Here is a 17,382-nt window from a genome sequence, read left to right on the forward strand (position 1 = left end):
GGAGGGGGAGAGAGGGAGGGGGGAGGAGAAAGAGGAAGGTAGCGATGATGATGTGGTGGTAGAGGAGATCATTGAGGAGGGGGCTGATGATCCCAAGCAAGGAGACTGAAGAATTTGGACAGAAAAGCCCCCCCTCCTTGACTATCACAGGGCTGGAAATCAGACTCCTATTGCACAGCAGTGTCACCCAGTCCAGGTTTCACTACCAGCTTGATCAGCCCCCAGTGTGTCTAGGTAACAAGCACAGGTGTGTCTTATTATTAAACTCGCAGTGAAAGCAGGACTGGATCACACTGCTGTGCAGCGGGAGTCTGTTTTCAATCCCTGTGTAAAACATATAAACTTGGTAAGCTGTGCGTGTGTGTGAGTGGTTAACATGTAGAAAACAGAAAATACTGATTAGAGGAGAAACCTCAGAATGGAGTGTGGTAACCAGTGGAGTACCACAGGGATCAGTATTAGGTCCTCTGCTATTCCTAATCTACAACAAAGACAGGAGGAGTGGCAAACACTGTTTCAGCAGCAAAGGTCATTCAAAATGATCTAGACAAGATTCAGAACTGGGCAGACACATGGCAAATGACATTTAATAGAGAAAAGTGTATGGTACTGCACGCAGGCAATAAAAATGTGCATTATAAATATCATGTGGGAGATACTGAAATTAAAGAAGGAATCTATGAAAAAGACCCGGGAGTTTTTGTTGACTCAGAAATGTCTTCATCTAGACAATGTGGGGAAGCTATAAAAAAGGCCAACAAGATGCTCGGATACATTGTGAGAGTGTTGAATTTAAATCAAGGGAAGTCATGTTAAAACTGTACCATGCATTAGTAAGACCTCATCTTGAATATTGTGTGCAGTTCTGGTCACCTCGCTATAAAAAAGATATTGCTGCTCTAGAAAGAGTGCAAAGAAGAGCGACCAGAATTATTCCAGGTTTAAAAGGCATGTCATATGCAGACAGGCTAAAAGAATTGAATCTATTCAGTCTTGAACAAAGAAGACTACGTGGCGACCTAATTCAAGCATTCAAAATACTAAAAGGTATTGACAATGTCGACCCAAGGGGTACTTTTTCAACTTGAAAAAAGAAACAAGGACCAGGGGTCACAAACGGAGATTAGAGAAAGGGGCATTCAGAATAGAAAATAGGAGGCACTTTTTTACACAGAGACTCCTGAGGGTCTGGAATCAACTCCCCAGTAATGCTGTTGAAGCTTCATGAAGCTGCTCGATGAGATTCTGGGATCAATAAGCTGCTGACAACCCAAGGAGCAAGCTGGGCCGAGTGGGCTCCTCTGGTTTGTAAACTTGAATATGTTTAACATGGTCGTCCCCACCCCTAAAAAAATAAATCCCTTCCCTTTAAGAAGCCGGTCGCCTGGTAAAGCGTCACAGAGGCCCTTCGTTCCCCGGCGCCTCACAACACACAGGCAGATCGACAAACAGAGAGAGGGGGGGCGGAAGTTCAAAACTTGAAATTGATCCGCGATACAAAATAAAAAAATAAACAAAAACGCAAACCTGCGCAAATTCTACACCAGCGAGGTAGGTCGCACGGTATTTGTTTATTTTCTATTGCTGAATAGATTTTGATATGGCTGATAAGAGATTTTAAAATAAACAAAACCAACAAGAAAAAAAAGCGGCCCTCGGTTGCAGAGGATCGTGTGTAAATATCTCAATAATGAAACCAAACGCGCAATGCAACAGCAGCACGGCTGTCTGTCCTGGTTAGGAGATGCAGAGCCGCGGTCCCAGCTCGATTAGAGGCGTTTATTAATGATATATTTTGCAAAGTGCATGCATGCATGCATGCAATGCAATGCAATGCAATCGATTGCGTGGGTGCTGATTTTAAACGCAGCCTGCTCTAGCCGGTCGTCGTTAGTTCCGCCGGCGGTGCGTGTTATTAAAACGACCTTCCTAAAATGATGCGTTGCTTTGACAGTGTTATATCAGCACCGACCACCTGCAAGCGCGGCGTTTGTATTCATTTGCTTTTTTTTTTTTGAATAGCAGATGTTAATGTAAATAACACCCGGGCCCGCGGGTGGAACAATATAGTCGTCTCAGGTAAAACACATTATGAATTAATGAACTAATAATACTTCGTGCAGACCGTTTTTTTGTTTTTTTTATAAAGTCAATGTATTTATTAATTGCATTTATTATTGCTTGATATGGAAGCATAGTCTTTGGCTTAGCGGCCAGCGTCGATATTATTGTGTGTGTGTGTCTATATTATTTTTTTTTTTGCCGGTGTTGCCCCTGAATGCGGTGTGTGTCTTTATTTATGTGTTTGTTTGTTTGTTTGTTTGTTTGTTTGTTTGTTTATTGGTGTTTTTAAGCCCAGGGCAGTGTGCGCTGCAGCCTCTCGTGTATCCAAGGTTACCCGAAATGCGTCGGCTTGAACAACAACGCAATACTGAAGCTGTCTCTAAAATACACCCGAATATAAAGAAAGAGAGAGGGGTCGTTTATTTTGTAATATATTATAAAGATAAACACGTATGTTTGTTTGGATAAAGGGGGTGTCTGTGCAGCGAAGTCAGCTGCTTTAGTTAGTGGGTAAAAGTCTGATATTATTATTATTATTATTATTATTATTATTATTATTGTTATTGTGTTAAGTGTTTTATTTCGTTGTTTTTGCACGCTGGTGATGATGTTGTGGTGCTTGTTTTCAGTGTCGGCTCGTAGTTGAGGCTGTGATCAGTGAGACCCCGTCCAGCGCCTCTGACTCTCTATCTATTCCGTGATTCACTCATTCCCTGCTTTGACCACGTTTAACATCAACGCACAAGCCCTGCAGGGATGACAGTAAGACTCCTGTTGCACAGCAGTGTGATCCAGGCCAGGTTTCACTAGCAGCTTGATCAGCCCCAGTGTGTCTAGCTAACAAGCTCAGGAGTGTCTGATTATTAAACTCCTAGTGAAAGCAGGACTGGATCACACTGCTGTGCAGCGGGAGTCTCATTATTAAACTCCTAGTGAAAGCAGGACTGGATCACACTGCTGTGCAGCGGGAGTCTGATTATTAAACTCCTAGTGAAAGCAGGACTGGATCACACTGCTGTGCAGCGGGAGTCTGATTATTAAACTCCTAGTGAAAGCAGGACTGGATCACACTGCTGTGCAGCGGGAGTCTGATTATTAAACTCCTAGTGAAAGCAGGACTGGATCACACTGCTGTGCAGCGGGAGTCTGATTATTAAACTCCTAGTGAAAGCAGGACTGGATCACACTGCTGTGCAGCGGGAGTCTCATTATTAAACTCCTAGTGAAACCAGGACTGGATCACACTGCTGTGCAGCGGGAGTCTCATTATTAAACTCCTAGTGAAAGCAGGACTGGATCACACTGCTGTGCAGCGGGAGTCTCATTATTAAACTCCTAGTGAAACCAGGACTGGATCACACTGCTGTGCAGCGGGAGTCTCATTATTAAACTCCCAGTGAAACCAGGACTGGATCACACTGCTGTGCATAGTGAAACCAGGACTGGATCACACTGCTGTGCAGCGGGAGTCTCATTATTAAACTCCCAGTGAAACCAGGACTGGATCACACTGCTGTACAGCGGGAGTCTTATTGCAATCCCCGTTTTGTAATCTCCCAGCTGCGTGTTCTCCCTTTTAAAAATGAAGATTACCACTAATTCTTCTTTATTATGTTTTAAATATATATATATAATATAAATATGCATGCACAATTAATATTATTTATCAGTTATTATTACAAACGCATACTTGACGGTTCCGTTCTGTCCAAGCTTTTAAAACGCAACGGGGGCGGTTTCTGGCGACATCTAGCGGCCGGCTGCGTGTCAACGCAAGTTTCATTTCCAAAGAAATAACTTCTTTTTTTTTTTTTTTATCACGGAATAGAAAGCGAAACTCCGGTGCAGAAGAACCGAAATCCCGGGGTGTCTGTCTCCGCTCGAGTAGCAGTCGAGGACGCTTCGTCTTGTTGTCTCCACTCCGCTTTTAATTTTTGAAGCCGTCTCTGGTGCTTAGTCGCAGGCAGCTGGGAACCCCCTCCTGTCCCTGTAATACTCAGCGGGGACTCTCGGGGGCTTTTGCTGTTGACAACATTTTTACGTGCATTTATGTATATATATTTGCATTGTTATTATAATCATTTCAGGGCTTGTCCGAGCTCTGTCTGGGTTCAGACCGGTGTCAGGTAAGGGATGTGAATTCAGTGTGTGTTTGGGTTTTGTTTGATGGCTTTCCCCCCGGTGACTGAGCCTTGCGCTTCTTCACACCCCCCGGCTCACTGCTTTGGGCAGTCGTGTGTTAGTAGAATGGGTAGATGGGGGTCATTTTTATTTTGTCCGTCGTCATTTTTTTTTTTTTTTTTTTTACAATAAAAACAAAAAAAAGAAGATTGTACGTTATAAATGCAAACGTGCCTGTTGATAAGTGCGACGTGCTTGTCGTATGACGTAACACGCAGGCCCGGCTCTGCGATCTCTGGAGAATTGATAAAATGTTTAGTTGGTGACGTTTTTTTGCTTTAACTTGACCTGTTATATATAATATATATATATATGTGTGTGTGTGTGTTTCTATTAACCCAGTCCAGGTTTCACTAGCAGCTTGATCAGCCCCAGTGTGTCTGATTATTAAACTCCCAGTGAAACCAGGACTGGGTGCAGCAGCAGCAGCAGGGCTAGTGTGAGTTTCTAACCCTGCTCAAACTCCTGGCTCCTGATCATTGCAATATTAATAATAATAGACTTCATTGAGGGGAGCTCTGAACCCCAGGACTGGGTGCAGCAGCAGCAGGGCTAGTGTGAGTTTCTAACCCTGCTCAAACTCCTGGCTCCTGATCATTGCAATATTAATAATAATAGACTTCATTGAGGGGAGCTCTGAACCCCAGGACTGGGTGCAGCAGCAGCAGCAGGGCTAGTGTGAGTTTCTAACCCTGCTCAAACTCCTGGCTCCTGATCATTGCAATATTAATAATAATAGACTTCATTGAGGGGAGCTCTGAACCCCAGGACTGGGTGCAGCAGCAGCAGGGCTAGTGTGAGTTTGTAACCCTGCTCAAACTCCTGGCTCCTGATCATTGCAATATTAATAATAATAGACTTCATTGAGGGGAGCTCTGAACCCCAGGACTGGGTGCAGCAGCAGCAGCAGGGCTAGTGTGAGTTTCTAACCCTGCTCAGACTCCTGGCTCCTGATCATTGCAATATTAATAATACTAGACTTCATTGAGGGGAGCTCTGAACCCCAGGACTGGGTGCAGCAGCAGCAGGGCTAGTGTGAGTTTCTAACCCTGCTCAAACTCCTGGCTCCTGATCATTGCAATATTAATAATAATAGACTTCATTGAATTGTAAAACCAGTATGGGTTTTTGAGTTTAATAATCAGACACACCTGAGCTTGTTGCCTAGACACACTGGGGCTGATCAAGCTGCTAGTGAAACCTGGACTGGATCACACTGCTGTGCAGCAGGAGTCTTGTTGCCACGCCTGCGAGTCCTCTGTGTATCTCTCTGTTTTAATTCCTCTCTTCTCTTCCCTGGAGCTAGCGAGGGCAGCGCCGCTCACAGACAGGCTCCTCGTCCTCTCTGGGCAGTGCAGGCACGTTATGAACAGGGGTGGGGGCAACGCCAGAACACCCCGCCCTCCCTCCGCCAGCCAGCACCGCCAGCTGACCCGCTGGCCCCAACAGAACCAGCACAGCAGCTGGGCCATCCAGAACCAGCCTCCCCAGCGCCCCCCGCCTCCTCTCTCCCACAGCAGCCAGCCCCCCCCGAGCCGCGGGCCCGACCCGGACTTCCAGAGAAGGCAGGTCCAGTTCTTGAGGGGTCTGAATCACGAGGCTCCACAGTTCTGGAGACAGCCTAGCCCCCCAGATCTTGAGCCGGTTAGGAAAGCCCTGTACGACCAAGGGGGTCCCAGTCACCCTCCTGCTCCTGCTACTGCGCCGCCCGCAAGATCCCCGGCTTCTCCAAACCAGCGCCCCAATAACTCCTACAACTACCCCTACCCCCAGCCTCAGCCAGGAAGCCCCCGATATTGCCCCCTCCCGAAAAACCACGTTCGCCCCCCTCGCCGGTTCTTCCACCAGAACCACTACGTCCCAAACCAGAAGGGGCCGCTCTGCTCCAGTGCCCTCTCGCTGACCGCCGGCTTTCGGAATCTGAGCTTGGGTCCCGGGAGAGACGTCCGGCAGGAGATCCTGACGGTTTTGGGGCGCCTCCGGCCGGGGGAGACCTTGCCGGCCCGCTTGGTCGCCAAGCAGCTGGGAATCAAGAAGAAGGAGGCGAATCACTATCTGTACAAGCTAGAGGGGGAAGGGAGAGCCAGGAAACAAGACGAGAGCCCCCCGAATTGGAGCCTGGTGGCTGGGGAGGCGAGCGGCGGCAGCAACCACAGGAGATTCAGCGACGAGGGTTCGGAAAACCAGAGGGGCGCAGTCAACGGGCCCGAGATCGCGAACAGGGAGTCCGTCTGCGTGGAAGAGGAGAGAGGAGGTTGTGAGGCGGAAATAGACAGCAGCGAAGGAGAAGATTCAGAAGAAAGTTCGTCCGAAGAAGGCGAGGACGACTTCACCATGGCGGAAACTCGGGAGCGTATCTGTGAGTATCTGTACGAGACCGGCCCGTCCACGCCGCTCGCCATCGCCAAAAACCTGGGGTTCAGGACCGGGAAGCAGGTGAACCCCTCGCTCCTCTTCCTGGAGAGGAAGGGAGAGGTGAAGAGGGACGCGGGCGCCAGCCCCCCTGCCTGGGACCTGAGCCACAAGAGGAGGGAGCTTATGGACCGGCACAGGAGAGCTGGGCTCGAACCCGCGGCCGACCCCCCACGGCCCTGCCAGGGGATTCTGGGGGCGCTCTCGGAGAGCGAGGTGGGGAACGGGGGGCCGGCAGATGTTCTGTTTGAGGCTGAGGGGGAGGAGGAGATGGATCCCGGGACCTCTGATTCTGTCACTCCAGACCCCCAGCCACGCCCCCAGTCCCCGCCCCCTCCTCCTCACTCCTTCTACGACAGCGCGGAGAACGGGCTCACCCGTGAGCCTGCTCTAGATCCTCGGAGTTTCTGAACGTGCTCGGGGGGGGCTGGGGATCCCGGGGTGAGAAGCTGCTGGGATCGAAGAACCTCGGTGAGCGAGTTGATCGAGGCCCGGGCCCAGGCGAGCTCGACCTGGAGCTCCGGGGGAAGAACCCGGTGAGCGGGTTGATCGAGTTCGCTCAGCACACGGGCCAGAACTGCGACTTCCTTCTGCTGGAGCAGAGCGGACCCTCCCACGACCCACGGTGAGAGAGAGGGAGAGGGGGGGAGAGACAGAAGGAGGGAGGGAGGGAGTGGGAGAGACAAGGGGAGGCAGAGGGGAGAGAGGGAGGGAGAGGGAGAGAGAGAGAGAGAGAGAGAGAGAGAGAGAGAGAGTCTCTTGTGAGAGAGAGAGTGTATAACCTGACTCCCCCCCCCCCCGGTGTGTGTGGTCAGTATAACCTGACTTCCCCCCCCCCCCCCCCAAGGTTCCGGATGCAGGTGGTCCTGGGGGGTCGCAGGTTCCCGGTGGCCGAGGCATCCAGCAAGAAGACGGCGAAGAAGGACGCGGCGGCCGGAGCAATGAGGATCCTGCTGAGAGAGGCTGGAGGGGGCGGGGGCGACGAGACCCCCGGGGACCACACTCAACACTCCCAGGAGCACTCTGCAGCGCCAACCGACCACGTGAGAGAGGGGTAGAGGGGGGGGGGAGGGAGAGGAGGTGAAAGTCGTCCTCTGTCCGTTTTAGACCATTGAAGCAACGCGGGGAAGAAGACGACGAGCGTTGAATGGACAGCAGGACTTGCAGAAGGAGCAGTCGTCCATCCAGCAACAGTTCAAAGCCCCTCTTAATCGTTCATCCACAGTCCGATTTCTGTGTGGATTTTAGCCTTTTTAGCCTGGTGCCCCTTAAGAGAGGCTTTCTTACTGCAACACATCCTTTCAGTCCTGATTTCAAGAGCCGCCTTGTGATTTGAGGTACAGCGACACCGGCGTCTTCTGTCAATTCAACCCTCGTCTTCTTTCTGTTCCTCGGCGATGTTGTCTTCAAGTCTCGCTCGTCCTTGTTAGACGGCTTTGTGGGTCTTCCAGTCCTGGGTCTGTCGATTCCAGATTGATTGTGCTTCGTGGTACCACACCTTGAGAATCGAGCGATTTCACTGTGGGTGTTTCCTTCTGTGTGCGAGTCAAGGTTGTTATAATAGCAGAAAACACTAGTGGAGGAGCTGAGTAAATTGTTGGTGCTCATAATGCGTTGGGAGTAGAAAAATGCAACCTGTCTGAGAGTTTTGCACCGCAGTTCACCCCCCCTCGCTAGTCTCTGTAAGCTGCTTTGGGTGAAAGCGTCTGCTGCATTAATAATAACACGGCCGCTCTTGTTCTGCTGTTTCTCCTCCCTTCCTCTAGGTGGCGGAGGCGGACCCTGACCCTATCCAGTCCACCAGGTGTGTGTCGATCGGGAAGAATCCTGTCAGCATGCTCATGGAGTACGGGCAGAAATCGGGGAACTCCTGCGAGTTCCTCTCGGTGTCGCAGTCGGGACCCGCGCACGACCCCCGGTACAGCTGAGTTCCTCTCGGTGTCGCAGTCCCCCCCCCCCCCCCCCCCTTGACAGCCCCCCCCCCCCCCCCCCCTTGTGTGTGTGTGTCTGTGTGTCTTTCTGTCTGTCTCTCCCTGTCTCTCTGTGTCTGTGTGTCTCTCCCTCTCTCTCTCTCTGTGTCTCTCCCTGTCTCTGTCCTTGTTTTTACGTTCTGTCTCCTGTTCTAAGCTGTCCGGTTCCTGTTCTAAGCTGCCCCCTCCCTGTTCCAGGTTCACGTTCCGGGTGCGTGTCGGAGAACAGCTCTTTCCCCCCGTGGTAGCGAACAACAAGAAGCTGGCCAGGCAGCTCTCCGCGGAGGCAGCAGTGCAGGTCCTGATGGAGGAGAACCCCCAGAGCTTCTTCACAGTAAAGGTAGAGAGCACAGGGGCTCCCCTCAGACAGAGGGCTCCCCTCGCTCCCAGACAGGGGCAGGAGCCAGGGATTTTATATATATACATATATGCTAAAATGAAAAAAATGTATATTTATTATTATTTTGTCCTCACAGCAGCAGCTTTAAATGCAAAGAAATATGACCTCTCGTAACTTCATATTCATATTAACATCATTTATTCTCCATCGAAAATTGACAACCAGGAGATCTATCTCCAGCTTGTTTGTATTTATATGAGTGGGATTTCTTGTGCTTCTTCCCCCACAGCAGCAGCAGCAGCTGCAGGTCAGCTTCGAGCCCCAGGACCCAGCCCCCTCTCTGAGCCTCTGCCCCTCGCTGGCCCCCCTGACGGTGCAGGAGCTGGAGGCGGCCCACGCGGCCGGGGTCGGCGACCTCATCAACTACCTCAACAAGAACGCCATCAGCGGCCTGCTGGAGTACGCGCGCTCCAAGGGATTCGCCGCCGAGATCAAACTGGTGCATCAAGAGGGACCCCCACACGAGCCCAAGTGAGGACCGCCCTCGCAGCCGGGGGAAAACTACCTGCACAAAACCATTGCAAAGCACAGAGAGGTCTGCTAAAGCACAGGGGAGCATTGCAAAGCACAGAGAGGTCTGCTAAAGCACAGGGGAGCATTGCAAAGCACAGAGAGGTCTGGTAAAGCATAGGGAAGCATTGTAAAGCACAGAGAGGTCTGGGTAGGGAAGCATTGTGTCTGGTAAAGCATAGGGAAGCATTGTAAAGCACAGAGAGGTCTGGTAAAGCATAGGGAAGCATTGTAAAGCACAGAGAGGTCTGGTAAAGCATAGGGAAGCATTGTAAAGCACAGAGAGGTCTGGTAAAGCATAGGGAAGCATTGTAAAGCACAGAGAGGTCTGGTAAAGCATAGGGAAGCATTGTAAAGCACAGAGAGGTCTGGTAAAGCATAGGGAAGCATTGTAAAGCACAGAGAGGTCTGGTAAAGCATAGGGAAGCATTGTAAAGCACAGAGAGGTCTGGTAAAGCATAGGGAAGCATTGTAAAGCACAGGTCTGGTAAAGCATAGGGAAGCATTGTAAAGCACAGAGAGGTCTGGTAAAGCATAGGGAAGCATTGTAAAGCACAGAGAGGTCTGGTAAAGCACAGGGAAGCATTGTAAAGCACAGAGAGGTCTGGTAAAGCATAGGGAAGCATTGTAAAGCACAGACAGAGATGGTAAAGCATTGTAAAGCACACAGAGATGTGGTGAAGCAATTTGCTCAGGACAGTAACTTTTCACTCCCACCCCTCTTCAGGTTCACGTACCAGGCGAAGGTCGGGGGTCGCTGGTTCCCCCCTGTGTGCGCCAACAACAAGAAACAGGGCAAGCAAGAGGCTGCAGACGCTGCTCTCAGAGTGCTGATCGGAGAGGCGGAGAAGGCAGTGCGGACTGGAGAGTTCATAATGGAGGTAAAGCTGTCCTCCCTCCCTCCCTCTCCTCTCAGAGTGCCGAGCAGAGAGGTGGAGAAGGCAGTGTGGGCTCTCTGTGTCTCATACAAGCAGTGACAGTGCAGTGCAGGAATCCTTCAGCCTCTCATCTCCCTTTTCTTTTTCCTCCCTGAACAAAAAAAAAAAAAAAGTGACCCACAGTTTCTCATCGTGAACTCTTCCTTCTCTCCCTGCTGGCTTGGGAATTGTATAAACTCCTCTCTCCCCCCCCTCTCCCCTCTCTCAGCTCCCTGTGAGTGGCAGTACCCTGCATGATCAGATTGCCATGCTGAGTCACCAGCGGTTCAACGCTCTCACTGCCCGGATCCAGAACTACCTGCTGGGGCGCAAGATCCTGGCCACCTTCGTCATGAAGAGAGGGGAGGAGAACCTGGGCACCGTGGTCAGCATGGGCACCGGTAACACCCTGCACCCCTGCACACTGCACCCTGCACCCCTATACTGTGCACTACACTGCACCCTGCACCCCTAAACCTCTGCGGACTGACAGTGCTGGCATGCACAGCCTGCACTCCTGCAGACCCCTCCCTCTGCTACTGGGGGGTGCAATATTACACTGCGCGTACCCTGCACCCCTATACACTGCACGGGAGACACTGCTCCTAGACCAACTGCTCTACACCCTATAGCAGAGAGCTCTGGGGCCTGTAACACTGCTCACGCCTGCAACCCGCCCCCTATACTTTTTTTTTTTTGCACTTACACTGCAACCCTGCACCCTATACACTGCTGCCACAACACTGCACCCTGCCCCCTACCCTGCAAAGCTGCACCCTGCTACTATAGACTGCCCTGCTCCATACTTCACTGCAACACTGCCTTGGTACTAACACTTGCACGTAGAAACGCCTGCATCCCCTATACAGTGAGGACTGTACACCCTGCACCTATACACTGCCCCTATGACACTACACTGCTGAACTGTGACGTGGGGCCTGGACGTGAACCCCTCTATTACACTCCTGCCCACTATACACTGCACTGCACCCCTATACACTGCACCCTGCACCCCTATACACTGCACTACACTGCACCCTGCACCCCTATACACTGCACTACGCTCTCACTGCACACCCTGCACCCCTATACACTGCACTACACTGCACCCTGCACCCCTATACACTGCACTGCTGCCTGTACACTGCACCCTGCACCCCCCTGCACCGTACACTGCACCCTGCACCCATGGGCACCGGTACACACCCTGCACCCCTATACTGTGCACTACCTGCCCCCCTGCTACACCCTGCACCCCTGCACCCCTGTACACTGCACCCTGCACCCCTACTACACTGCACCCTGCACCCCTATACACTGCACCCCTATACCCTGCACCCTGCTCCCTGTACACTGCACCCTGCACCCCTATACACTGCACCCTGTACACTGCACCCTGCACCCCTATACACTGCACTACACTGCACCCTGCACCCTGCTCCCTATACACTGCACCTGCACCCCTACACTGCACCCTGCTCCCTGTACTACACTGCACTATACCTGCACCCTGCTCCCTATACATTGCTCCCTGTACACTGCACCCTGCATCCCTATACACTGCACCCTGCACCCCTATACACTGCTGCCTGTACACTGCACCCTGCACCCCTGTACAATACACTGCACCCCTATACAATGCACCCTGCTCCCTGTACACTGCACCCTGCACCCCTATACACTGCTGCCTGTACACTGCACCATGCACCCCTGTACACTACACTGCACCCCTATACGATGCACCCTGCTCCCTGTACACTACACTGCACCCCTATACGATGCACCCTGCTCCCTGTACACTGCTCCCTGCCAGATATTCCCTCCCTCTCTCTAGTGCTGTATATTCATCAGCCATGTATCGTCTCGTTGCTAGGTAACCGCTGTGTTAAAGGGGAGGAGCTGAGCCTTAAAGGGGATACTGTTAACGACTGCCACGCAGAAATCATCTCGCGGAGAGGATTCATCAGGTACGAAGCTTTGCTTACATTCATTCAAAAAAAGGAAGAGAAATTATATATATACGCACACAGCAGCGTGCCAGTGTCCTGGGGTTCAGAGCGCCCCTCAGTGGAGTCTGTGGGTGTAGCTGCAGGGCTTGTGTTTAACCCCGGCTGTGCTGGATTGCAGGTTCCTGTACAGCGAGCTGTTGAAGTACGACCCTGCGTCGAAAGAGGGCAGCATCTTTGAGCCTTCTGAAGGGGGGAAGGTTCGAGTGAAGAACGGGGTCACCTTCCACCTCTATATCAGGTACCCCCCCCCCCCCCCCGGCTCTCCCCTTGTTAGAGCACTTTGATCCATTCCTGGTCTTGCTATGAGTTTAGTAATAATTACCTATCTGTCTAAATGTCCCAATGCTACCACCAATACACTGTCACAGTCTTCTCTATAGAATCAGCTAAAAACCTCCTTCAGCCAACTACTGTCCATCAACAGGGCTGGGAATCAGAATCCCGCTGCACAGCAGTGTGATCCAGTCCTGCTTTCACTAGGAGTTTAATAATGAGACTCCCGCTGCACAGCAGTGTGATCCAGTCCTGCTTTCACTGGGAGTTTAATAATGAGACTCCCGCTGCACAGCAGTGTGATCCAGTCCTGCTTTCACTAGGAGTTTAATAATGAGACTCCCCTGCACAGCAGTGTGATCCACTTTCAGGAGTTTAATAATGAGACTCCCGCTGCACAGCAGTGTGATCCAGTCCTGCTTTCACTGGGAGTTTAATAATGAGACTCCCGCTGCACAGCAGTGTGATCCAGTCCTGCTTTCACTGTGAGTTTAATAATGAGACTCCCGCTGCACAGCAGTGTGATCCAGTCCTGCTTTCACTAGGAGTTTAATAATCAGACACACCTGAGCTTGTTAGCTAGACACACTGGGGGCTGATCAAGCTGCTAGTAAAACCTGGGCTGGGTGACACTGCTAGGCAACAGGAGTCTTATTTCCATCCGATGTTTTTAACTTGGCTAGCCCCCCCCCCCCCCCCCCCCCCCCGAAAAAAAAAAAAATCTATATCTATAGCTAGTGGCTTTTCAAAAGAAGTCTGTGTGATCTGTGAGTTTTTTTTGCGATGGCTCTGGTCTGTCTCTCTCGCTCAGCACTGCCCCCTGTGGAGACGGCGCTCTGTTTGATAAGTCCTGCAGTGATCTCCCTGCACCCCAGGGCTCCTGCCAGCATCAGCCCCTCTTCGAGAACGTCAAGCAGGGCAAACTGCGCACCAAAGTGGAGAATGGTGAGGAGGGGAGATCCGATCCTTTTGTGATGTTTTTATTTGTAATGGACTGTGCATTGAGCCTGTGTTCTCCTCCCCTCTCTCCAGGAGAGGGCACTATCCCGGTGGAGTCGAGCGACATCGTGCCCACGTGGGATGGCATCCAGCATGGGGAGCGTCTGCGCACCATGTCCTGCAGTGACAAGATGCTGCGCTGGAACGTGCTGGGCCTGCAGGGGGCGCTGCTCACGCACTTCATGGAGCCAGTCTACCTGAGCTCCATCACCCTGGGTGAGGGTCTGTGTGTGTGTGTGTGTGTGTGTGTGTGTGTGTGTTAGAGGGAGGGAGTCTCCTGTATTGTGACTCGGGTTTTGTTGTGTGTTTTGACCCCGCAGGCTACCTGTACAGCCACGGTCACCTGACCAGAGCCGTGTGCTGCCGGATGTCGCGTGACGGAGATGCTTTCAGACAGTCCCTGCCGACGCCCTTCACTGTCAATCACCCGCAGGTAACAAACGCACAACAATTACACAAATACACAACACAATACACCACACGGTTTTGTGTTGCACTGTGCAGGCTCTCCCTCACTGTGTGTGTCTGTGTGTGTGTGTGTGTGCGCTGCAGGTGGGGCGTGTCAGCGTTTACGACTCGATCCGACACACGGGCAAGACGAAGGAGTCGAGTGTGAACTGGTGCCTGTCCGATGAGCTCAGTGTGGAGGTGCTGGACGGGACCAAGGGCAAAGTGGACGGGTCAGTCTTCCTAGTGGTGGTGGTGTTCTTCTGAGAGATGCTGGGGCTTGTAATAAGGGACACAGTGTTGTTTTTTTAAGTTTAAATTATTATGATTTATTATAAATAAATTATTACATTTTATAACCATACTCTCTCTCTCTCTCCCCCCCCATTCTCTCCCTCCCTCTCTGTCTCTCTCTCTCTCCCTCTCTCTCTCTCTCCCTCCCTCTCTCTCTCCTCTCTCTCTCTCTCCTCTCCCTCTCTCTCCCTCCCTCTCTCTCTCTCTCTCTCTCTCTCTCTCTCTCTCTCTCTCTCTCCCTCTCTCTCTCTCCTCTCCTCTCTCTCTCTCCCCCTCCCCTCTCTCTCTCTCCCCTCCCTCTCTCTCTCTCTCTCTCTCTCTCTCTCTCTCTCCCCCCCTCTCCCTCTCTCTCTCTCTCTCTCTCTCTCTCTCTCTCTCTCTCTCTCTCTCCCTCTCTCTCTCCCCCCCTCTCTCCCCCCCTCTCTCTCTCACCCCACCCCTCCTCCTGTGGCAGTGTGAAGCTGGCCGTGTCTCGTGTCTCGAAGAGCAGTTTGTTCCAGCTGTTCAGAGCGCAGTGCTCTCGCGCAGGGAGGGGGGACCTGCTGGCTCTGCGCTCGTACAGGGACGCCAAGCAAGCCGCTCAGCCCTTCCAGAGAGCCAAGGAGAGCTTCGTGAGGGCGCTGGAGGACATGAGCTATGGGAACTGGATCTGCAAGCCAGTGGAGGAGAAGAGCTTCAGCTACGATGAGGTCTAGAGAGAGGGGGGGGGGGGGGGACCCTTTCCTGGGCACTGGACCCCCCCGCCTGCCGTAGACTTCAAGGAAACTGAATCGGCCCGTAGAGAGCTTTATAAAGGAGCAGTTTGTGACTGGAAACGCAGCCCAGTACTCCCCTTTCAATCGAGTGGCTTTGCGTTCCTGTAGAGGGGATGGGTCTGCTCTGTCTGTGCGGCGCACTGCGTCCTGCTGTTTCATAGTTCTGTTTATTTTCCAGGCATGGGAATAAGACCCCCCCCCACCCCCACATTGCACAGCAGTGTGATCCAGTCCTGGTTTCACTGTGAGTTTAATAATCAGACACACCTGAGCTTGTTGCCTAGACACACTGGGGCTGATCAAGCTGCTAGTGAATCCTGGACTGGATCACACTGCTGTGCTACAGGAGTCTGATTCCCATCCCTGTACTGTGTTTAATTTTGTTTTATATATAATCTTATTGGACCAGAAGAAAAGGGGACAGTACAGCCGCGCCCCTCCCATCTCCTAAGACAACAACCCCTTATCGGTTTAAAAAACGAACAAAACAAACAAACAAAGAAAACCTGTCGCGTATCTTATTCCAATGTTGCATTCCTTAATGATGTGTTGTTATTGGATTCAGTGTGACTCCCACCCCAGGGGGTGTGGGGGTGTGGAATGCGCATGCGCTGTGTACTCCTTGTGAGACCGTGTGGGTACAAAGCAATCCTTATTTTTATTTTTTGTTTAAAAATGACTACTGAGTTAATTGAATTGCAAAGTGTTTGACGGGCAGGAAGGGAGTCCCGAGGAAAGGGGGGGGGGGTGGGGTGGAGGGATGACCCGCGATGCTCTCTGAACACGACGAGTCGTTTCTAAGAGGCATGGGTCTCGTTACAGGAGCGCCGCAGGCTCTCGAAATCAGTAGACGCTCTCGTGAACTCCAGTACAGTTTTAATTTTGTCTCTTATCGCAATGGCCCGTCGTTGAAGCTTTTCGGTGCGCGGTGGTCCCGTCGGGCGTTGTGAGACTCGCTGTGCCTCTGGTTAGCTCTGTTCGCGTCAGTCGTGGTTTTTATTTGGTTTTCCAGTTGCTGGGTTCGTAGGCGGGGAGGGGCAGTGACAAATTAATTTCTTCTATTTTTTTTTTTTTTTAAAACAATTTTTATGTGTGGATGTTGACCGTGTTGTTTTTTTTGGCTGAACCTGTTGTTTTGCATTCATTTGAGAAGCTACGTTGTTTGGCGAAGACCCAGATCTGGATTAAATCTAAGTTTATGGCGGGTGCCGTCGCCTTTTAGTCTTTCTATGGCAGCGCTGTAACGTTTAATGTAAGACCCTGGTTCTGCTGAAGTGGCATCCAGTGCGGTTTAATTAAGGGGTAGATTTTATCCACTAGAATTGCGAATCTGCACAGCCCTCAATCAGTCGTTTTGAGGGTGCGGTTTCTTCTTTCGTATTGAGGTGTCCCAAACAAACACGCGTGGAGGTTCTGACTTTTTTTCAGAAGTTTTGCGGTTTGTGTTTATCAAAAACAGTTTGAGTTCGAGAGAGAGTTTAAGGAACATGTTTTAAATAAGTAACTGAATAAAGGACAGCGGCTCGGCTTGAGACTAGGACAGCGGCGCTGCGTGGGTTAATAATGCGTGCGACGGGTGCGTGAGGCTCGTGTGCCTGGGCAGCGTGCGAAGGGTTAAGCGCAAGACTGTCGTCAAGTCAATTCTGTGTTTGTTTGTTTTTTGTTGTGTTGCTTTAGAAATATGGTTTTAAACTCTGTAGAGTTTTGTCGGTATGTATTTTGATTTTGTTTTCATTCTTACTATTATTGTGTTTTTTTAAAAAAACATTTTTTTTTTTTTTTTTTTAAGAGGCCAGGCTGATATGGAATCTGTAACACTTGGTTGTAGAATTCTTGTTTTTAATAAAAAAAAAAGTTTTATTTGACTCCTGGTTTGGTGCAAATGCGATTTATCCAACTCCTGAAATGTCATTAAAACTTTTTTAAATGTTTTTTTTTTTTTATATTTATCTCCCAGACGCGTTTCGTACAGGTTTGTTTAAATTATTCTACCAGCGTTTCAATTAAGGACGCGTGGAAACATATTCTGAAGTAAATTTCAATCGCTTCGGGGCTCTTCGCCACTCCGATCTCAGATCACCTTACTTGCACACAGCGGTCACTAGATGTCGCCATCTCACAAGAAACGGTTTCTGCTCTGGCTTCTAACCA

At 50.9% G+C, this 17,382-nt stretch overlaps 1 protein-coding gene across 1 annotated transcript; it reads left to right on the forward strand.

Annotated features, from left to right (window-relative positions):
* The first annotated feature begins 1,195 nt into the window (after positions 1 to 1,195).
* Positions 1,196 to 15,466, forward strand: adar (adenosine deaminase RNA specific). Its single transcript, XM_041238958.1, has 16 exons — positions 1,196 to 1,551; positions 5,552 to 7,036; positions 7,159 to 7,282; positions 7,505 to 7,700; positions 8,424 to 8,575; positions 8,826 to 8,967; positions 9,254 to 9,498; positions 10,265 to 10,418; positions 10,684 to 10,855; positions 12,328 to 12,421; positions 12,582 to 12,701; positions 13,548 to 13,681; positions 13,769 to 13,951; positions 14,056 to 14,168; positions 14,288 to 14,415; positions 14,931 to 15,466. Exons 2-16 carry the CDS (start codon positions 5,611 to 5,613, stop codon positions 15,169 to 15,171), a joined length of 3,624 nt encoding a protein of 1,207 aa, XP_041094892.1. The 5' UTR covers positions 1,196 to 1,551; positions 5,552 to 5,610; the 3' UTR covers positions 15,172 to 15,466.
* Positions 15,467 to 17,382: the final 1,916 nt, after the last annotated feature.

This window comes from Polyodon spathula, chromosome 51 (genome assembly GCF_017654505.1).
Source record: "Polyodon spathula isolate WHYD16114869_AA chromosome 51, ASM1765450v1, whole genome shotgun sequence".
NCBI lineage: Eukaryota > Metazoa > Chordata > Actinopteri > Acipenseriformes > Polyodontidae > Polyodon > Polyodon spathula.